Source organism: Lates calcarifer, linkage group LG7_1 (genome assembly GCF_001640805.2).
Source record: "Lates calcarifer isolate ASB-BC8 linkage group LG7_1, TLL_Latcal_v3, whole genome shotgun sequence".
Lineage (NCBI taxonomy): Eukaryota > Metazoa > Chordata > Actinopteri > Centropomidae > Lates > Lates calcarifer.
This window is the reverse complement of record NC_066839.1, coordinates 21,559,545-21,583,591: the sequence shown is the minus strand read 5'-3', so window position 1 is coordinate 21,583,591 and position 24,047 is coordinate 21,559,545. Positions and strand designations below refer to the sequence as shown.

At 41.3% G+C, this 24,047-nt stretch overlaps 1 protein-coding gene across 1 annotated transcript; it reads left to right on the top strand.

Annotated features, from left to right (window-relative positions):
- The first annotated feature begins 1,140 nt into the window (after nucleotides 1–1,140).
- On the top strand, nucleotides 1,141–22,173 carry dse (dermatan sulfate epimerase). Its single transcript, XM_018699672.2, is given in 8 exon segments — nucleotides 1,141–1,373; nucleotides 3,555–4,032; nucleotides 9,256–9,406; nucleotides 9,408–9,510; nucleotides 15,733–15,972; nucleotides 17,466–17,521; nucleotides 17,523–17,674; nucleotides 19,252–22,173. Coding segments are annotated over 7 exon segments (2,883 nt in total). The 5' UTR covers nucleotides 1,141–1,373; nucleotides 3,555–3,598; the 3' UTR covers nucleotides 20,999–22,173.
- The last annotated feature ends 1,874 nt before the right edge of the window (nucleotides 22,174–24,047 follow it).

The window sequence follows — 24,047 nt, the reverse complement described above, 5'->3', positions numbered from 1 at the left end:
CCAGTAGTCTATTCTCTTCATCTCATAGCTTTCCTCTTGGTTACGCTGCTTCCAGTACAGTCTGTTTATATCAGAGCTTTTATCTAATCAGATTTCAACCCTGTGTTGCCAAGTTAACAGTGCAGGCCACTGTAATTTAAAATGAATGGCAATGAAACTGTCGCCTCGCGGATCTTTTAACCAATCAGATTTCGATTTGGTAATGCCAGGGCCATCTAACAGGCCTTCGCTAACATTTTCATGCCATTTGATTGGATGGTCAGAGAGCGTACTGGTCAGAGCTAGCAAACCTCATCTATAGCTACTAGCACAAGCTAAAACATGTTAGTTGTAGATTTGACAGCTGTTTTTTCAACCCACAGCAGCTGAAGAAGGAAGAGTTCAATGACGCTGTCTGAGAGCTTATCTGTGTCTGATTCTTTTCTATCACCAAAGTCGAGTCTGCTCAGTCTTATCTCTTGCATAAGTTTTAATTCACTTCAGAGCTGAGAACGTCCGCTCGACAGCAGTTTTTTTCTTCGTCTACAAATAATCAGCAGTTTCAGTGAGTAAAATGTATTTTACCTATATTTTATTGTTTATGTTTTTGTCATTTTATGAGTTAATACTGATGCTTCTGCTGGATGTGATGTGTGTGGAGCAGCTGTAGCTGCAGTGTTTGGAGACCTATTGAATTGTGTTCATTGGGTTTTTATAGCATTGCTTCAGTAATGACATTTATTCTGGCTACATGACATGTCTGTCTGTGATGTAAAGTTCTGTTACACTGTGTTTCTGTATGTTGTTGATGGTTTCTATAGCCTATAGCGCTACTCAGAGGTGGGTTAGTTCAGGTGAAATGCACGGCCCGTCACTGCAATCATCAATGCAACGCATTCAGATATGAAAAACACTGATTAGCCCCGAAGTACAAGCTTAACAGACTCAACCTCCACAGCCTCTGTAGTCTGATGTTGATGCTGGAGATTTATGATGCAGTCTGACAGAAATAACCAACACAAGTCTGGAGACATTTAACTTGTGTAAAAAGCAGACTCACTCTGTATTTCCTGTCAGTATTAGCTTGTTTTTTTCCCCTCTGTATCTGTTCACCCAGCAGAGTGGGAGGAGGGCGCCCACTTAATTCATTAGGTCTCCTTTAAGCCTCTCTCCCCCTGCTGCCCCTCCTCATTCGCCAGCATGACGCTCCCTCCTCACTCACACATTCTTTCCCTCCGCTCTCTAACTTTACTTCGTCTCTAAAAAAAAAAAAAAAAAACAAGAAAAAAAACTTTTCAACCGTATTGATAAACTTTCTGAAGGCTCTGCTGTGACGGGAGGACATGACTGTGATAGGGACGGGGACACGGGTTTGTGAGCAGCGCTTCTGACAGGTAACTAAACGCCTTTTCTCTTCACTGCTCTCACGTCTTTTCGTGCTCGGCAGGAACAAGGGCACTTTTGTGCGCAGATTTGGATCAATACCATCGATAAACTCATATCACTGCTTTAAAAAAAAACCTTTGGCGTAGAGCGATTCATGAAAGTAAAAGAGGCTTCTTAATGAAACTGAGAGAGTGATATGAAGGAAAACTCAGCTTAAAGTTAGAAACAGTAAATGTAGGATCTTTTATGGGAATAACCATAACGATATCTGTTGGTTGACAGTGAGACCTGTGCTGCTGAACCTTCTTAAATCAGTCACAGCCATCACTCATAACTGAATTTCACTTCTCTGAAGCACAGGAAGTTAGACATGGAAACAGTTGAGGCCCAGGGGGAAGGTGCAAATCTAGTTTCAGATTTGCCTTTGACTCATTATTTTTTTTTACAAAGACAACACAGTTTAATTCATTGTCTCTTTGCTGTTTTACTATAAAAATCCCCAATCAAAATTAGAAGGAGAAAATCAGAGGGCCCTACAGCAGCATTATAAGTCTGACACGCTATGACTGCAGGGCATTAAGGTGATAGAGTCTGTGAGTGAGAAGCACAGACACATTTTAAACAGGACCATAGCTAACATTAAGGACTCTGAGGTGGTTCTGTGTTTTTTCTGGGAACCAGAATTAACAGCAGCTTATTATTTTACAGGATGATTCATCTATATTTCCATGTACTCAATATACTTATGTAAACATAGTTTGCTTTTCCACCAAATATGTCAGGAAACCTCTGATCATAAATTTAGTAGCCAAGACTATGACTCTGACCAAACATACAATACCATCTGATACAGGACAGGTTCAGTACTCATCAGTACTCATCAGCCTATAAAGAAGAGCTTCCTTCATTATGGAGATGGCTTTGAGAAAACATTGAGATGTTTATTTTGAGACATGTGATTTTAGGGCCACCAACCAGCAGTTATTTCCATTATCCACTAAATTATTTACTATGTTTCAGATAAATTAACTAATTGCTTAGTCCATGAATTGTCACAAAATATGGAAGAATACCATCACAACTTCCCAGAGCTCAAGGTGGTATTTTAGACATTTATAATGATAATCAATAATCAGCTAATCCTCACATATGAGAGGCTTTAACCTGCAAATTCACCTATTTTATAATTTTGTTTATTAATGAAATGACTTGATATATAAAGGTTGATTGAATAAAGACAATATGAACTCAGCTCATACCTACTATGAGTCCCCACCTAAATATTATCCATTAATTTGGTCAAATACCATAAAGCAAGTTAATTTTAGATCAGTCTAATTACTGGAAAAATAGACACAGTTACAGCTTCCCTGTGATAATTTAGTCCACAATTGTCTTGACAGTTTTGTCTTGGCTACAAGTCGACCGTCCTCATGTTCACCACAGAGGAATGTGAGATCATATGTCAAGATTAACTTCAGGAGAGGAACCATGTTTACGCACCACGTTTATCAGACGCAACACAAGTTAAATGCACAGCCCGGGACAGCGCACACCTATTAGAATGGACTCCAGTCTAGACGTCGTTTAGATCACTACCAAATGGTTTTCCACCAGGCTTTTGCCAAAAGCTCCACTAAGGTCATGGAATTTACCCTCATGTTCAGAGCAACTCTTGTGTTTCTGTGAAGCACAGCAGTTTGGTTTCGAGCTCGTTTCAGACGAGCAGAGTAATGTTGCTGCAGTAATGGGCCGTTTATGACCTCCAGGCCTCGTCTGGACATCTGGGCGTGTGTGCCAGGGACTTGTCTCGCAACAGCAACTCAGAAATAAATCTCGGGAAGTGCATATTAGGTGACAAAGTGTGCAGAGGTGTAACACAAGCTCCAGATTTGTAACATGCGAATGGTCACCACTGAATTCCTGGAAATAATAAAGGAATTCTAATTTTAAGGAAATGTAAACTTGTCTATGTTTTAGCATGAATGACTCTTACTTTATCTGACAGGACTGTGATTACTTTTTAACTGTGCTGCTCAGTAATGGCCTACATCAGTATGGAAAGCCTGCATCATCAGAACTACAGCTGTATCTAATTATTCTAGGAATGCAGGGCTTTTGTAAGAAGGCTGAGCAGAATATGGGCAGGCTTTCTCAAATCCTTTTCTTCCCCCACTGTTCCCTCTCAGCTGAGCTCCTTCGGCAATGCCACAGTCTCCTCTCTGATGAGACGATGAGAACCTACACCCGTGGGGCCCCCACAGTCTTCTTCTTAAGTCTGCTGTGGCCCCTGCTCACCCCAGTGGTGGTGGCAGCGCCGGCAACGGAAGTGGACCCCAGCGCAGGAATCCCCTTCATGGGAGGCAACTACGATGGGCATCCCATGCTGTACTTCAGTCGGGGGGACGTGGAGGCGCTGCAGTATGCGGCTGCAGGGACTCATCGGGAGATGGCGAGGAGGATCCGTGAGGCCGGGGAAACCATGCTGGAGCACCCGGAGGAGTACCTGCCCCCCTGGAGCCCAGCCGAGTTCAGCGCCCGCTGGAACGAGGTGTACGGAAACAACCTGGGTGTGCTGTCCATGTTCTGCCTGCTGTACCCTCACAGGGCCGGGGCCCTCGACCTGGCCAAGGACTACATGGAGAGGATGGCGGCTCAGCCTAGTTGGTAGATTTTCTGTCTTTTTATTATTTCATCTATTTCATTCTAACAATGAGACGTGAGGCCATGTTCAACTGGCTGCTTGTTAGGGGAAGTTCAACAAAAGAAAGCTGAACCTCTGTTTTTCTTTATACAAAGAAAAATAGATATCCAGTGAGTGGAGTTTACAGATGGTACCTGATATCTCTTTCCATCCCTGTGTGTACATCAGCTGGGTATTAATCCTAAAGCCTCCCCCTCACAGGCTTTCTAAACATTCCCATTCCCAGAGTGTTCTCATTTCTCTCTGCGGGCAGAGCTCTGGTAAAGATGCATTGTGGTCCGTTAAGTCTGTGGTCAAGGAAATATGTTTAGCAGCTGTCTGCTGAACATGCACCCCCGACGAAAGGAAATGAAAAGTTCAGATGTGATCTGAATACCAGACAGGAATGAATCCACTTTTCTCTAATTGTTAGAATTACCTCAGCCAATGTTCCTTCAGTTCACTCAACAGTCTTACTTTTCATAATTATTCATCTGGAAGCATCTGTAAATTGCAGAGTTTAAATGGAGATTAGAACTGATAGTTGTTTTTGACAATATTATATCCCTTAATACACTAAATGGTGTATGCTTCGGTCATTAGGTAGCAATGTATAGAGCCATATTAAGCTGTTATGGAGCCCTGGGGCTAAAATGTTGGACCCCCTCTCCAAACCTATTTGCTCCCCCTGCTCACAGGTTTCAGATGTTTGCAGGTTGGGAACAGTGAGCCAAAGAAATGTTTTCCCTCTCAGGCTGAATCTTAGTTATTTGAATAGTTTTAGAGGCACACAGAGCTGAAATGATCAGTGATTTAAAAGAAAAGCAAAGAGATTTCCCTTTTTACACTCATGTCAGTTAGTATTATACTTTAGCTTTGTATATTTTCAAACAACTTTACAGCTAATCATTTTTACCACGAACCAACTGCCCTGCGGTGAACATGAGACCTTTGGGGGTCCAGGGGTTTTGGGACCAGGGACAGCCAGTAATCAAGTATGATCTCTACTCTCATCTGGAGGAATGTGTTTCCATTATGTCGTCATTATCAACATACACGACCAAATCATCCCGTGCAAGTTTGTGATTTTAATGTTATGTATACCTGCATTTTGTAATTGCCACTCCAATTCAGTAATTTCTCCTTTGGTAGAGAGAAGTTCCAAAGCAGACTGCTCACACTGAGGCACAGTAACACTACTTAACCCCATTTCTCAAAAAAAAAAACATTGCTCTTGATTGAGTTGGGGACTTAAATCTCACAGACCGATAGCTTGGCATGGCTAGACAGCACTACCAGTAAGTGAGAAAATATGTTGTTGTCACCGTCATTTGTTTGTGGCTCCATCCCTTCATGTGGGCTGAGAGCATGTAGCTGCGTGATTCTTGCTCGCTCTCTCTACAAAAAGAGCCTTAACTCTACTTTTCCACCATGAGAAACACAATCAACAAGTCACCTGACCCTGTGCATTCAGCAAGCATTAGGACAAACATTAGCCTTTTCAGAATCATGGCTGAACTTAGGCTAGCATCAGCCGTTAACAGAGCTTATGTATTTCCTTAACAGTCTGACTAAGTTCTGCTCCTGATACCATGACATATATATCTGACACATAACAATAACACTACACACACCTTATTCAGGATCTACTTGAGTCCTGGGTCAAAACCATTAAGTTGATCAGCTGAAATTCTAGATTCAATATGAATAAAAGTAAAACTGTGAGTGTGAGAAACCTGAAAATGAGAGGACATGATCAGAAGAGGCTAGCTGAACAGTTTGGGCCCTGCTGTTTACTACTGAGAAAGAGAGGGCTAGGGTCAGAGATACTCTAGAACTCAGAGTCTGCACTGTAGAACCTGTCAGAGAGCAGAGCAGCAGTGCAGCGCCAGCAGGTTGAGGTGAATAAAACCGTAAAGTAAAGAAAGGATTGTTATTTTGATAGCAGATTGTGGCTGATGTAGTACAGTTTTCTCCACAGTTTCCCTTTACTCCGCTGATTAACAGCTGTTGGCAGCAGCGCATTAAGAAATGTGGCAAATCGCCAACGAAGGCAGGGAGGGTGACAGATTTACACGTTTCATCAGGAAGGAAGTGCGCTCAACACGTCAGGCCTCACAGATACACCAGTTTTGATGAGAAATTCTGATAACAAGAAAACTTCAAAGACCACCTTTAACTCTAATTACATCCATTATGATGAATCATAGCTCTTTGTGCTGTTTTGCTACATTTTAGCATTTTCCTGTAATTGTCACTTGTGGCTTTTGATATCTTTATTAATAACCAGTGATCTGTCAAAACATATTTTAATTTACACCATCATGAATTTATCAGTCTGTAGTATTCTTTCTCCATAGTCCTGATTACGAGACTTTTTGGTTTGTTGATTCAGTTTATTTTTCATTTCACTACTAAAAAAAGAAAATATGAAAAGTAATTTGCTGCACCTTAGTCTGCATAGACTAAGCTGTTGTGTTGCTTACAGTATGACAACACAGTTTTCCTTTTCTCTAATCAACCCCTGAGTCAGATTCTGTGTTATATTATGTGAAAGAGTAGGACAGATAAATGTGTTCATTTTGACCTTAGTGTCAGTTACCAAGTGAACTCTGTTTTTGTCTGAACTATGGGACAGCCCCCCCCTCACAGGTACACCCCCCTCCTCCTTCATGTGGAGTGGGAGGGGAGTCTAGCAGCTTAATCCCTCTCATTTTGCTGCATGGCTGCCGTGTTCCCTCCAGCCATTGAACAGAGGGAAGGGGATTTTCTGGGGGTTTTAGACGGTGCAGTATTATACATTTTTCACAGTATCCGTATGTGTGCCACAGTGCAGAAACTAGAAGCCGCTGAGCATGTGTTTTCACATCTTTAGAACACACTGAGTTTTTTCTCCTTGGCTGTACTTGTATTATGGTCACTGAACCTCTGAGGGCTTCTGCAGAGAGGCTCCAGGAACCAGTCAGCTGTGGTATTCATGACCTTCAATTATGTCCACAACAACTCCGCGAACCATGTTCCAATGGGGAACTTACACTTTGTGGCATACTGGTGCCTGCCACTAACCCCCCCACCTCCCCACCCACTATCACTTCCAGTGTTCCAAGTGTGGCAGGAGTGCTGGGAGCAGTGTATCACTGCACAAGGGGACCACTCTGAAGGTGAAGGTGACCAAATTTAAATCAGGATTAGGGTTCGATCAGAGTTTTTGCTTGGTGTAGGTGGAGTCTCTGAGCTTATTGATCACACCTCAAACAGTGTGGAGAAAGAGCAGTATCAGTATCCAGGGTTTCCCCTAGGATGGCTGTTATAGTGTTCTGCTAGATGTAAATATCAATAAGTAATATCAATATTACTCAATAATCAATAATACAACAACAACAAGTGTAAACTAAGCACTAAAGGAACTAAATCAAACCAAGTTCAAAGCAGGTCAGTCCTCCTGGTACAGTCCAATAGAGCAAATGTCTCATGGCACATTCTATAATACATCCATGGCACATTGTCATGTGCACACTGTGTGAAAACATACCACTACTACTGTGGATAGAAATATGCAAATACTCTACAAGAACTCAAAACAAGAGTACAACAAGATAAACTATGTTCTGCTAATTATAATCAGCTAAGTTAGATACTGTCTTTATAGCGATGACTGAAGAATTTTTTCACAGGCTCAAAGAAATATAAGATAAGTGTGTAGCAATAGTGATAATACTGATAATGACAGTAGTAGTAATGTGTGGTGTGCCTGTTGAGTGAAAGGGATGTCTCTTAGCTCCATCACATGAGCTTTTAAATTACTAAGGTCTGCTATAGATGCTGAATTCTGTCCTGTTGTCAAGTCATGGACAAATAAGTTGATGAGCCTCAGATTTGACCTCTTTACATGTTATACAATTTGTATTATTACTGATATCCCTTAAATATACAGTACATTAAACATATGTTCTATTCAGTAATCTAGAGAGGGAAGGTAAAACAATGTAATATATTAGATATATATTTTAGATGATATATTATTTATCTTTGTAGTGGCCTTTAACAAATACCATTTACCACAAGCCCCATGGCATTGTGGGTCTAGAGTAAAGTCAGCAGCTATACAGGCAGTTTTTTTAGGCAGCAGAGATCATAGCTCAACAGCTGGAAAGATGATATTAAGAGAGAGTGTTGTAAGTTTCCTTACAAGGACAGTAAAACCAAAGTCAGTCTCACACATGAAAAACTGGTGTACGCGGATGAGAATGGCGTGGTGGTTAGGTCAGCCAGCAATGACTGTTCCAGGATCTGTGCTCATATTAGGTCAGATTCAGAGACGATCTTTGAAATTATTCATGTATAAATCACATTTATTTGTGAAGCTGTCGGATGCTGCTGTTGTTGACAGTGGCTCTTTGTTTCATCACTACAACAGAGCTGCTGAGTGCAAAGTTAGCACGACCCATAGAGCCACAGTGGCACAGTTGAAATACACCATAATTGTCTTGGGAGTTGTTGATTAATTAATCATTGCTTAACTTTGTCACCATCAAGAAGATTTCAGCTTCCGCCAATATCAAGTGCTCTAACAGATACTAATTCAACTGACAGCACAGAGAGTAAACCACAAGATCGTGTTTCACTTTTTCATAAACTCCTCTGACAGAAAGCCTCATTGAACAGCAGGGAGAGCGATGACATGATGACTGTTGTTCTGTTGGATTGTAACAGAATGTGCATATGTCAGCATGAAATCCTGGCCGTTTAAAATACAGTGCTCAGTTTCACCACAGCTGATGTTAATTTCTTTTTAATTAAAGCAACCACAATGATTAGAGAATACCTTCTGCTTTTAACTAACACTAACACTTTGCACTTTTAAAACTGACAGAAGTCAGCATTCTTAAATCCTAGTGTCTGTTAACCAGGAGAGAATTTGCACATTCTACCCTTTTTATGTCTCTTTATACATCTGTTTATTGGTGCAGCTGTATTTGTGGCGTACTTAGCATTTTTATTTTTGCTTTCAAAGTGAATAGACGTTTTACAGCTGTGTTAAGGCTAATTAAAAGGCTTTGTACAGGAAAGGTCTCTTGTTCGTGACATAGCATTAGGTTTTAAGAGTGAAAATTTCACACCTGCTTACTATTGCACTTTTTTTTTTTTTTTAAAGATCCACATGTGTCTGCCTCACCTTCAGTCGTGTGTTATGGTGTGTGTTGCAGGCTGGTCAAAGACGCTCCCTGGGATGAAGTTCCTTTGGCGCACTCTTTGGTTGGGTTCGCCACCGCTTACGACTTCCTGTATGAGTACTTGAACAAAGGCCAGCAGGAGCGTTTCCTCCAGGTGATCGGAAATGCGTCACGCCTGATGTATCGAGAAGTCCTACGTCCGAGGCTGGGGGTTCCAGTACCTGCACAACCACCAGCCCACCAACTGCGTGGCTCTGCTAACAGGAAGCCTGGTTTACATGACCCAAGGTTGGTGATTCATGTTTGTATCATGCGGTCTTGTGTTTGCTCTCACTGCAGGGCCGAAGGATGTTTAGCAAACAATCAGTTGAGTTCCAAGAGATTAGGTAGATCATGGTAATCATGGTAATCTTGGTTCCAGGGGATGATGTTTTCAGTGAATGCCAGATTTTAAGAAAGATTTTACAGATTTCACAAATCCAGATTTCACAAATCCTTCAGCAGACTCCTTCAGCAGCTTTTTAAAAAGGTCTGGTGACAGATGGAGCAGCTGTTTGGACCACGCTGACAGAGAGTTGGCAGAACTGCTCTGAGAATTGGCTCAATTCTTAACCACTTAGTTTGATGATTTAACTTGATTTTATTGTGTTCCCTTGGATTTACTATCTTACATGGAAGAGTTTTCTTATCACATGGTTAATTGCAGTGCAAAATATTTTTTAATAATTTCAAATAGTTAGATAATAAGATATAGGTAAGTCCACAGTCAAAACAACAGCCTACACAGAAACATAAAAGGTTTGTGAAATTACAGGTGGATTTAGATGGATATCAGTTTGAAGAATGAAGCCAGTTGAAGAGTTAATGTGGGTTCACTTAAACTGTTTTTAAAACATCATTTCAACCAGTTAACCATGTTTCCGCATCTATCATGGAGTTTGCTCAGTTTTCTTTTGTAAGTAGTACCCATGGATATTATACTCAGTTCAAGGAATTGCAAAGCAGCTAGTAATGTCTGAGCTCTGATGTTCAGACATCTGTTACTGACGGTCACTTTCAGTGGTTTAAATGACAAACGTCACTGGGTCATAGCAGCTGTCACTAATTCAAGCTAATTCTGTGAGTAACTCGAAACTATGAAAATGAAACCGTGTGTCATCAAAGATCATTTGTGAGGAAAGAAGCATCGCTCTGTGACACCACTGTACAACCTCGAGACGACTGTGACTGAGTGATCAACCGAGTGATCAAATCAATAATTTAAGCTTCTGAACATATCATTTCTGACTCTGATTATTTAATATTTGGATCAAGTAGCCTGTGTCAGATTAAGTATCTTCAGCTTGTCTCAGACACATGTAGGTACCTGATGTTGAACCACTCAGACTGGGACCTGGCACGATAACAAAAACAAAAAAAATCCTACTGCTAAGTGTGAGACTGATTTCCAGGTTAGGGTTGGTACATTATTTGCTGGGTGTGCCATTCAGTGGTAGAAGGAATATTTTTACAAGTTAGAAATTGTGTTGACTCTAGACATCTAGTTCAGTTTTTTTAATCCCACTGAATATTTGTTCATTTTGTTCCTTTATTTTAGTGAAGTTTTGTCTCATAATGACCGACTTTTTTTAGTTATTGTCAGCTTCAGTTCACTTATGAGAGAAACTGACCAGAACTTCAGCTGTTAGTCAGATGTTATCTGCTATAGCTGCTCTTAATCCTTAGTAATTGTTCTCCAGATGAGGTTCTCCACACATCTGTTTCATTCTCAAGATTTGGTCCTCATTCTCTCCAGCATTTCCTTTGTGGGAGCTGAGCCTGTGTTTATTCATTCTTTTTGCCTCAGTGTCCTGCACTAAATGCTTTATGTAGCTGCAGAGATAGGCCATCAGAAGGTGAACTCATTCAGTGCAGCTTGTTTTGCATACAGGGATTTGATTTCTGGTACAGAAAATCCGGTCCTGATGTGAACCAAATGACAGCTCTCTTACTGAGAACCACTGTGGTCACAGTGGTTTTATCTGAGGCTTTTCTGTGTAGGGCAACAAAAGGCAAACACTGCACTCTGGAGATTTATAGCCTGACCTCTTTTTGCTTTTGTGTTGAGCCCAAAAAAAAGTGAATCTGCTCCAGTTCTGTTACCTGGAGGAAGGATTCTGTTAAGCCGCTGCTTGGGTGCTTTGTTTATTTCTTAATGTGTACTTTACATGGAGGCCTCATGCAGAGATGATAGTTTCATACTTAGCAGGGGTGAGAAAATAGCTTCTTAATAGATTGCTAACTCATGATGTATTTGCAATGATAAAAAAGAACTCTTCTTTCAGCTGCTTCATTGAACAGTCTCTTCTAAAGCTCTGATGGACTTGTGTCGTTTAGATAACCAGATAAGAATGCAGCTATAGCTTAGAGGAGACGTGCATTCCACATTCAAGTGACTGCTTGTTGATGCCTTGAAGCACCAGTGCGCAGTTTAAATACAGTTCATCTGTAATGTCACATTCTTCATACTGACCCCCCACACTGTAATGTCCTCCAAAGTAATGCATAAGCTGCCTTTACACGCCACAGCCATGACAAATAAACAACTTGAAATACTATGCTGTGAACACACAGCAGCTAAAGCTTTGCCAGGGCCTCCTCTGGACATGTGTTGAGATGTGGTGGGACAGTTTGAGGTCCTGATGGGGAGGCTAGCACCACATCTGAGGAGGCGGAGGACCTCCCACTGGGATCCTTTGACCAAGAACAGCCTCTGTGTGATTGGTTGATGCCTTTATTCCTGATGCAAAAGCTCAGAAGGGTTGAAAAAAATATTATGTTGCTTTTTTTTTTCACCGCATATTTGAATAAGATTCAGTGTTTTCTTCAGCACAACAAAGAGTTTGTGTTTGTAATAAAGAAGCTCTGAAACTGTGCCTGTGATATTGGTACCAGTGGTTCTGTAACTAATCGTAAGATGGTAATTATAAGAGATACCAGATATATTTTACCTTACTCAAGAGATTCTTCCCAGTTTTATGTCTCTGCACAACACACAACACACATCACACGACAGCCATTATGTGTCTGTATTGTCCACCCATCTGTCCATCTGTCCATCTGTACCATTCTCATGAACGTGATATGTCAGTAACACCTCGAGGGAATTTCTTCAAATCTGGCACAAATATTCACCTCAGTCAAACATGAACTTCTTAGATTTTGGTGGTCAAAGGTCAAAGGTCATTGTGACCTCACAAAACTCATTGGCCATAACTGATGAATTCATACTCTAACATTTAACACAGATGTATAATAATAGGATAAAATGAAGTGATGACAATTTATATCCAACCAGTCAGAGATCAGCTTCACTGTGACATCATTATGTTGTTTTTTGACCATTATCCATTATCCATACATCAGGAGCAGAGGTGGAGATTGGTTGGTGGGGATGTACAAGCACAACATGGTAATTGTAGTCATATTCATTATTTTTATTTGAAAAGTCAAAGTTACACAGAGGTGAGGCTGTCACTGAACAGCTGCCTTTATATGGTCTGGTGTGACCAAGTAGCTCATGGTGGCTGAGGTTAGCAAACTTTAGACAGATCCTGCTGAGTCAGCTCACAAACTATGACTCCTCATTACATTTTAGAATTAACCATCCTCCCATAATTGCTGCTGTTAAAATGAAGTTAAATAAACTTGCTTTCAGAGTTAAACCAATATTAAAAAAGTTCTGAAGTTCGAGTTAAAGAGAATTATTATTGAAGACGTAACTGATAGTCTTGGTTCCCAGCGCTTTAAGCTCAGAGGCTGAAGGAGGGATCTGTGTGTCCAGAACCAGCATGGGAGACAGTCATACCTAAACCCCTTAGCTTGACAGCAGCATTATCCCCTCTGGTAGTCATTAGAGAAACTGGCCACATTATTAGACTCTAGCAAAACAGAGGAAATCAGAGCTGAGACCAGAATCACTGCACTGTACTTACAGATGTATTCACACATCACTCAGTCTTGCTGAGCCACTCATGTTATGGAAGCAAAAAAAAGCATTTTCCTCATAGACTACCATAATAAAGATGATTGTAAAACTGTGGACAGGCAGTGGAGTAATACTTCATTCATCAGTTGGCATTGCGTGTACCCACTTCTAAATCCCCTCTGATGCACATCACTCAGTACTGTGTGCTGCAAGCCAAATACTATTTCCTTGGATGGTGGAGGTACGACCCGCCCTCTTCTGCTTCTGATTGGTGCTCACTGCTTTTGTTGTTTGGGTTGGTTAGGTTTAGGCTTGAGGAGTGATGATTGGTTAGGGTAAGAATATTAGCATGTCCCCACTTTGTCATCCTGGGAAGAATAATATCACCAGCTGGAACAACTCACCACTGATCCTATGAGGATAGAGCGTTCAACACTTTTAACACTCATGTTAGTTTTATTATGGTGACATAATCTGGCCCATCCTATCTGTTACTAATCAGCTGTTCTAAGAGACAGTTTACAAGAGAGACTGCTGACCCATAGGCTACCTGCAAGGTGAGAGAATAGCTGTCCAATTTTCATGTGAAAGAAGAAGAAGTAAGGAAAAAGCGGTGATGCAGAATCTGCATTTCTTCTGTGGCTAATGTTAGCTTTATGATTATCTCTATCTTATGATTACTTCCTGAAGTGCAAAAACTACTTGTCAATTTTGTGGGTGAACTACATATGCAAGACTAGTCTTATATGTCACTGTTATAACATAGGATGTTTATCTTATGCTGGAGGTGCTGCTTAGATAAAAATGTTGGACATAGGTAAACTGAGTGTACAGCTACACCACTGTAGACAGGACACCTCCAACTGCCGTTCTCTCTTCTATACATTTTTAATCCAAAGGTATTATGTGTGATAAGTCTTCCTAAAGCCAAGAAAAGTGAGTTTTATTTCTGTGATGTCATGAAAATGTAAGGTCTGTGGGCCGAGCAGGAACATGTGGGCATTGCCATGGGGGCAACACTAATGTACATGAGCACTAGGCCGTGTAATGTGGAGGCAAACAATACACTTGCTTAAACTTGCTCTTCTGCTCCTAAGTGGCCAAAAAACATAATTAGTGGAGCTTTAAATTGTCATAAAAACTGGACTAAATCTGTTTAAATGTTCATATTATGTTCTTACTTTTGAGAAAAGTGAAAAAAAGCGTCTCGCTCTAGCTGCTCTGAAGTGTGGCCCTGGACTGTGTGAGCACCAGTAAAGCCCTGTTTGTGTAAATGTGGTCTTTGTGTGCACCAAAGAGTTCTGTTTGATGGTAAATACCTGCTCTGTGTAGGCCAGCGGTCCCCAAGCCCAAACCAAACACTGTCGGGCACGGCTCCAGTGGGTGGACCCGGGCCCGCACCCACCCAACCAGTTACTGCCGATGGCCCCGGCATTCCTCAAAGAGCTGTGGTTGGAGTGTTTATGTGGTCGCTTGTTCTCATAGTAAACTCTATGTGTGTGATCCGGTGTGTTTGAGAGAGGGTATACATGGTGTATTGTGCCATAGTGGTGTCATGCTTTCCATGTCCACAGCTAAATGTTGTGTGTGGAAGGTGTCTTTAGGTAACAGACTAAGAAGACGTTGTCTGCTGTAATGCTGTTGGTTGTTATACAACATACACTCACACAGTAAACTCTGTAACATGAGGCCCTGCTCATTTTGTAATGCATGGCCTCTCACTTCAAGTCTGGCTGTGAACATATTCTCAATAATCTAAGCACTTTCAAGGTCCCTGCGTGCAAAGAGGATTACTCCTGTTCTCCAAAAGAGTAGAAATGTATTATTGGCCATATATGTTATTTAATACATGTCTGCAGCTTTTTAATGGGGATTAGCAGAAAGGTCTGACAGTATCTCAGTGATTGTACATGCCACAGGAGTCATATCTGCTTCTCACATTCACAAGTGAGATAACTAGCTATGTTAGCCTCTCACTCATAGAGGCTTATCATCTCTTCTCCTGCAGTTCCCACCAAATCTGATGGAAGGAAATAATAATAAATAAAAGATTTGATGGTTACTGCAGTTGCAATTGAAGCATATTTTTGGAAAAAATTGGATGTCTAGTGACAGTTTACAGATGTTAACTCTTCTATTTGACCATATTCATCTGTTCATACTTTGCAGATGCCAGTGATCTTGAGGTCAACATTGATGCTTTGAGCAGAAGCTGAAGGCAGTTATCACACAAGAATAGCTCCTCTTGGTTATCTTTCACCTTCCAGAGAGACATTTGCCTGTGTAAATCAGTGTGAACCAACTTACAAAGACCTGATAGGAGTGTTTTTCTGTTGTGAAATTGTCAAAAAACTGACAAAAAAATAAAAGTAGACCTGATGTTCACTGATATAGACTATTTATTTCAAGTAGGTTTCCACTCTCTGACTTTCAAAACAAACTAATTCCAACTAAAACACAATACAAATGGGCTAAAACACTGGAAGGACTAGGTATCTCTGACTGTAGAACCTGTGACACCATCCCAACTTCCTGTGTTCCAGGTTACCTTCAGGAGGCCTACCTGTGGACCAAGCAGGTCCTGTCCATTATGGAGAAGTCCATGGTCCTTCTGCAGGACGTGACGGACGGCTCCCTGTATGAAGGAGTGGCCTATGGGACCTACACCACCCGCTCTCTGTTCCAGTACATGTTCCTGGTACAGCGCCACTTTGCCATCAGCCACTTCGACCACCCCTGGCTCCTCAAGCACTTTGCCTTCCTCTACAGGACCATCCTGCCTGGTAACTGGCACATCACCTGCTGTCACCAGCACATTTGTTTACTTTTGAAAAAGCTGAAGAAATGTATGTGATACATAAATGGATAGGTTGACACTGCCAAAGAACAAGTCAATCAGAGTAAGAGTCAGAGTAAATGGTTACTTAGCTATGAATGGCAAACACATCCAGCTTGTCCCTACTAGCATAACTACATGTTCTATGCCAAAAGTTGGATATATTAGATTAGGCATGAAAATGACTGGCACATTGGAGAGTAGCTTCTCCTCTCAGCTGATATGGGGTATGCATGTGTGTAGTTATTACCTTCCTGGACGCCTTTCAAATCTGAGCAGAGACCTGCAGAGATCTGTGGCGTCCTGGAAGTTTCATCTGAAGGTCAGGAGGAGGGCAGCAGCAAAGGAGGGGCCCCTAGGTCAGGCTCGGACATTTCGCAGCCCCCCCCTGCCAACAGTTTCTGTATTATGTCTGAACGGCACTGTCAGACAGCTCCTCTAATTACACCAGCCAGGAGAGCCTCAGAGCCAGAGCCACAATAGCAGCCTTCTCCCTCCAGCAGACTGGAAGACAAGGCCAGATTATCCTCAACTGCCCCCTCAGCAGCCTGGATGATTGCTGTCCCCTCACTGACTGTGATGTGTGATGAAATGACAGAGCTGAAAGAGTGTCAAAGCCAAGTGCAAGGTGTAAGCACAAAGAGGGGAAAAAAAGCAAACTGAAAGATGTCTGTGTGAATGTGTTTGTGTTTTGCCAAACATATGACAGAAAGTAAATGGTAATAACAGTGGTGGCATCATAATCGAAGAGCACTGAAAGGAGCCGAAATGTTAGTCGATGTACAAGTGATGAAAAGGAGTTGGAAGTGTTAGAGGAAGTGCAAGTGCTGGAAGCATCTGTCAGTAGAGGGAGTTTGAAATGGAAGTTCGAGTTCAACTGCTTAAGTGTCAGGTGTCAGGTGGATGATTGTGTGTTTATGTACAGTTCACCAGAAGCAAATGCTACATGTGCAGCTAACACCATAGCTCCAAACCAGTATTGAATGTAAGCAACACTGCTAGCTCTGACTCGCTTAACCTGTAGTAGCATTTCATCAAATCCTGCAATAAATATCATGAAGAATTTATTCATTCTTCAGCCAAGTTCACAGGAATGGTTCAGAGACTTAACTTAGAGTGTGTCTGTTGTGGTTTTTCTTTACTACTATTGTTTCTAAGAACCCTCTCACCACCAGAGTGCAAGGTTTTCCTTACATAATTACAGGCAACAACAACAGGGGGTGGAAGGTGTCCACAGGCCAAATATTTGGTACTGAGCGCTGCATGGTACTGCGTTGGAATCCACATATTGTATAAGTTATATTTTTGTGCATTTTTGGAGAACTACCTCAAAATCGTTCAGTACATCAGTTATTTATGATATAATATCATATTTGCCTGACAACACTGTGACCAGCCTCCAGTGAAGTTGTCTGCTCTGTGTTTTCTCTATCCCCCCAGGATTTCAGCGGACTGTAGCCATTGCAGATTCCAACTACAACTGGTTCTATGGGCCAGGAAAGCCAGCTGGTCTTCTTGGATCGCTATGTGTTGCGTAATGGCAGTGGAAACTGGCTGGCAGATCTGATTCATCAAAACAGGGTGATTGAAGGGCCAGGGCAGGCTGGAAAGGGCCAGCGATGGTGTACTCTCCACACAGAGTTCATCTGGTAAGATGCTAAATTTAGCTTAATAATTGGAAATCTCTCTGTCTCTCTCAGTTTTCTACATTGAATTATTATTTAAAGGGAAATCCAACCAAAAAAACATAATTCATCTATTTATGATGTACCATGCATGTCTGTATTTATTGCCCAGGATAAACATGTCTTAAATGCAAGATCCAAATATTTTAATCCAGGGATTTGTTCAGTTGCTCCAGACAGAGGAAAAAATGATACATTGTTATCCTTTTAGTTCTGGTGCATTCAGTGTTTACAGTGACTCAATGCTAACTCACCACGATGAGGTAAAACTTGAGCGATTTTGGTGTCATCAACACTGCATGGATGCACAAGGGAAGATTAAACCTCTGACATGAACAACAAGCTACTCACCTCTTAAATGCATTTTATTCATATTCAGAAGCCCCATTATGGTGATCGCTTCCTTGAACAATTCCCCAGATCACCAGATGGATTTGAAACAACGTTATGCTTAGAAATTCATGCTAAAATCATATATTTATGATCCCAATTTTACTATAATAGGTTATTTGGTGTACAGTGATAGACAGCTTTCATACTAACCCATATGTACCAGTTCCTTTGACTCATCAATTTTCATATGTTCAAAAGTGTGAAACACTCTCAATGTTTTGACAGAACGATTGCCCTAAAGCGCGCAGCGTTATCCCCATTTAGACTGCTGATCGGCTCTACTCTACTCGTCTCTGTGACAGCAGGCTTTGTGTGTGGATGTTTAGATTTTTTGCGAGAGAAGAACATAGCATAACACAGGTTCCATGTAAAAATGTAAGGTGATGCCAGTAATACAGCAGTAGTAATGATAATAATAATTAAAGTATTAGCTGCCAACATAGCACTAAAACTAATAGCAGTACAAGTAATTTGTAATTCTAGCAGCAGGTGTTGAGTGGAGTTGTAGGAGCAGCAGGAGACTTGTCATCACAGATCAGACTCTACAGCTCCAGAGGCAGAAATACCCTGCAGAAAGAGACAGAAGAGGAGAGAGAGACAGGAAGAGCACAATACTACAGGAAAGGGGAGATACTGAGTTAGTAACATGTAACATAGGGATATGAATGATATGTTTAGAGAATACTCACACCTTATAGCCATCTGTATTTCCCAAAATGATGTTTTCAAATGTCTCTGACCAACTGTTCAAATGTCTCAGTTCAACTTACAATCCTGTAAAACACTGTAAATCATTTGAATGCTCGTCATTTGTCCTTGATAAGTGAATGGTTAATTAAAATTCTTGCCTTAACCCAGATAGTCCATTAATTGACTACTTGTTTCATTCATGCTTGAATTCCCACTTTATCCACTCCCTGAGGGGAACAGCTTCACAGCTGACGGTTGTGGGTATTGAGGGCATTGGTGGATGAGACTGATGATACGTGGGTACACAAAAACAGGAAGCAGCAACATGTTATCACAACCTAGCATCTAGAATACTTTCAGAATTATGAGAATATCTGTCAGTGGTTTTTGCCTTTGAATAATAAGCACATACAAGTATTTTATTCATCTGATGCAGATCTTCTCATTGTATTCTGCAGGTATGACCCAAACCTAATCCCCAAGCCACCGTCAGATTTTGGAACATCCCAACTCCACTACTTTGAGGACTGGGGTGTGGTCACGTACGGCAGTGCTTTACCTGCAGACACCAACCACACCTTTGTCTCCTTTAAGTCAGGGAAGCTGGGAGGACGTGCAATCTTTGACATTGTTCATAGGAACAAGTACAAAGAGTGGATCAAAGGGTGGAGGAACTTTAACGCTGGCCACGAGCACCCAGATCAGAACACCTTCACCTTTGCACCCAACGGTGTCCCATTCATCACAGAGGCACTGTATGGACCCAAGTACACTTTGTTGAACAATGCCGTGTTGTTTGGCTCAGCTGTCTCAGGGAGTTGCTTTAAGCCATGGGCTGGACAGGTTACGGAAGCCTGCGACTCGAAGTGGTTGAAGTACAAAGTGGGTCTTGCGGCTGATGCCCAGGGCAGAGTAGAAGCTGCTATGGAGAGACAGGGAGTGGTCTTCATCCGCGGTGAGGGACGTTCTGCGTATAATCCAGAGCTGAAGATCAGGAATTTTCAGCGGAACCTGCTCCTCCTTCACCCACAGCTCTTACTCCTGGTGGACCACCTCCACCTGGATCCTGACAGCCCAACCAGGGCCATGAGTGCCTTCTTTCACAACACAGAGCTGCCATTCCAGGGCACCAAAATAGATGGCGTACATGGAGCATTTATATCACATGGTGAGGACAAGTATAAAATGTTCTGGATGGATGACACTGGCTACAGTAACAAAGGAGTGATAGGTTACTGGAACTACCCTCGAGGGTACCCGTACAATGGCTCTAACTATGTGAACGTCACAATGCCACTGAGGTATCCTCACACAAGGGTGGCCTACATTTTTTTTGGACCAGGGGTGGATGTACAGAGCTTCAGCCTGCGTGGTGACGACCAGAGAGTGGATATTTACCTGGCCACCAAGGATCACACCTACACCATCTACCTGCTGACGGGAGAGGTCACCAGCAAGCCTCTGTTCTCCATGGTTCTGCTGGACCACAAGAAGATCGTATTCGAGAAGGCAGCAGTTCCAGCGGACACCTCTCTGGAGGAAGTAGAGGAGTATGTCAATGTGATGGAGGACAACCTCCAGCACGTCAAACCCGTCTTCCAGCAGATGGAGAGACACATCCTAGGACGGGTTCTCAACACTGCCAGCTTCCGTAAGACTGCAGAGCGCCTCCTCCAGTTCTCTGACAAAAAGAAGACGGAGGAGGTCATTGAGAAGATGTTCGCCATGTCCAAGAAGCAGGGCAAGGGTAAAGGGGGGAAGAAAGTGAACCTTGGGGAGAAACTTTCTGAGAGTCTACCTGACATTTTTGCACAGATTGAAGTGAATGAGAAGAGGGAGAGACAGAAAACTTCAAAGCGTACATATGAGGACAGTCCAGAGGAGGGAGATGCAGAATCACGGGCCTTTATAGATTATACAGACACTCGCAAAAACAGAAAGGGCGGCTTTGTCAAGGGCCGCAAATTCAAAGAGGTTCACATGGTGGCCACAGCAGGGAGTGAGGGTCTCCCCAGCACAGCCTCCTATATAAGACTCTTCCTCCTTCTGAACACTGCTACCTTCTTTTTACTGCTGGCTGTGTTACTGACTCGCTTTCAGAGGGGTCGAAGCTTGCACACACAGAGGTGTTTCTACACCATCCTTCTGATCGACTGCATCATCTTACTGTACCTCTATTCCTCCTGCTCTCACACACAGTGTTAACATCATGAGTGGGTGTGGGGGTCGTCCAGCTACAGATCAAATGACCTGTTGTTGATGGTGAACTAAAAGCACCCCCACACCTCAGTCTGAGCCAGATCTTATGACAGAATATTTGGGTCAGTACTAGAAAAAAAAGCTGAGATTTCAAAGAAAAAGAAACATTGAAAGATTTTGGCAGAACAAGTTGTAATGTTAAAGGAATAAAGATGTAATTTTATGTCAGTGAAGTCCATGCTTCTCAGCTTTTTCATGTCAAATGAGGGATGTAAAGGACCTAAAGTCATAGGTTTCATCTATAAAAAGCAGTTATGTCAGGTGACAGGATGTTTTTCTCATAAAATTACAATCTTAATCCCTAATCATATTATGACTTTCCCCCCAGAATAGTGACTTATATTATTATAAATTTTATTTTCATATCAACTTATTCTCACAATATTATGATTTTTTCTCTTAATTTTATGACTTTTGCATTGTAATTTTATTGCCTTTTAATTCTTCATTTTGACTTTTTGTGTGTAACATTATGACTTTACACTCATAATAATTATAATAACTTTCATTCTCAGTATATAATCTTGTAATACTATGATATTATGACGCTTTTCAGTCAAGTCAGTTTTATTTATGTTGCCCAAAATCACAAATTTGCCTCAGGGGGGCTTAGGGATAGTAATCTAAAAATGACAACTTGTGACTTCTCATAGCATTATGACTTCTATTGTCATAATATCATGACTTTTTTCTAGAACTTACAATCCATAGCATCATCCAAAATGTTACGATTTTATTCTTGAAATCTCAGCCTTTCTTTTTCAAACACTGGTCCTAATGCTTGTAAGATCTACCTAATGGGTGTTCAGGAAAAAACAACTGATTCCAAATAGGAATTGATGAATTGCCGAGATGAAACCAGATCACCTCTGATGTAATAAGCTTCTGTGGAGCTTTAGAATTAAGTGCGTGTGAAGTTTGTTCTTTGTAGTGTTCAGAGGTCCTGTCGTGTACCCAAAGATCTCAAGGTTAGCCACTATAATGCAGTCGACACAGCTGTACTTGAGATTTGTCCTGTCTTCATAGTTCATAGAAATACATTTAAATGTATATATGTGAAAACAAGATATATTTTTATGGTCTCTTTTTTACCATTTGTGAATAAAATTACCACATGCATAGATGTGCATTCATTGTGTGTTGTGTCTGGTGAATGTGTGAACTAAAAACTGGAGGTAAAATATAGGGATAATACAGTGGCTGAGAGAGCACTCCAGCTGTAGCTAAAATGACAAATGAAGATGTGTACCACTTTGAATGCAGAAAACACAAGGCTGTTGTATGGCTGCTAGGGTACTTCTGTATTATGAAGTAAAAATCAGAGCCTACTGGAAAGTCCAAGTTTAACAGTTGTGATTATGAGTTGTGTGTCTGCAGCATTTATTTCTGAATGCTACATGTGCTGTCCAAGTGATGACTTTACTTTCACTGTGTGCCAAGAAATCTGATGAACTCACCAAAACCAACAATGTGTTAGTGTCTCTTTCAGTGTTTTCTGATTTGTGGCTCTCAGCCCCAAGCCCATAGGTTCCAACTGGAGACATAGATCCATAAAAATATACTATTATACATAGTATATAGTACATAGTATACTATTTCATTAGAATTTTGCCAAAATTAGGAGGAGAAAATATTACATTTGTTTGGGATTATTACATTTACTGTATTTACTGCAGCCCAGTGTTGTGTGTGGGACAACCAGGGAGTAAGATATATCTTCGACTATGGATCCACCCACTATGCTTTCAGTGTTGTGTATTGTTGGCTAGCATTGCATATGTTGTAATATGTAGTGCTTTGAGCTCTCTTGCACACCATATAATGTGTAAAGCTACGCTACAGTAAAATAAAATGGTTGTAAGCTCAGCACAGTCATGGTGGTTCTGAAGTATTTGTTGTATTGAAAATCATAAAATCTGTTGTCTATGTGAGTAAACTCTGCAGCAGAGGCACAGATTTTAAGAGTAAGAGTGAGAGAGTTTGAGTTGTCACGAGTGACAAATTTCTGAAATGGAAGGTTTAACTTTAATTGACAATGTTGAGAGTCAAGTCAACACAGTGTAGACAGCTGACTCCTCACCCTCCTGGCCTCACATCCATCAGCGTTCCTCAGAGCCATCGTAGTTGAGTGTTGCTGATTCCACAGGCTCCACACAGTGAATAAAAACACTGGATAGAAATAATAAACAGTAATCAAAACTGTTCCCATGCAAAGAGACAGTCAGAGATCAGTACTGTATTTTCACCAACAGAATACATTCAGTTTAGTTTTTAATAATTATTATAGTCATTATCATTTTTGATCTGAAACAAAGAGTCTGTGTTATTCATCAGCTTCCTGAGTGAGAGAACAGGCTGTGTGCAGAGCTCTGATGTAACAAAGCATCAGTGGTTGAGAACCTCTGGCCTTTATTTGACTCTGTGACTTTCATCAGTGTCTAACTCTAGAGTGAAATGAAAAGAATATCTTTCCATTCCTCTCCTCACAAAAAATGCTGTGGGTTGTTTTGTTATGATTGAGCAGATAATCACTTCCAGATGTGCTCTATACTGCTTCCTTTATGATGAAATGTTAGCTCTGGCCTGGTCTAAACAGTTGATGGTGGAAGGGATTGCTGATTTATTTACTGTGTTTCACAAAGAAATGAAACTTCACTGTGAGAAACAGGCAGAGGCCCAGTTTGTGTTTGAAACCTGCACAGATAAAACATGAACCCCAGAAAGAAAGAGGCCAGACATTTTTTTTTTTTTTTTTTTTGCCTCTTTGAATGTGTTCAGTTATGAAACACTGCCATCTGCTGGACATGGAACTGCTCAGCTTGTTTTATTCGTATGAATACAACCTTAGGGATACTAAAGACTGTAGTAAGACTACATGTTTTACACTGAAAAGAAGAATGATCTGTTATTACAAAGATCAACAACTAGTAGTACAAGCATGAAGATGATGTGAATCATATGCTATGACCTTTGCAGTCACCAGATTTCAACCCAG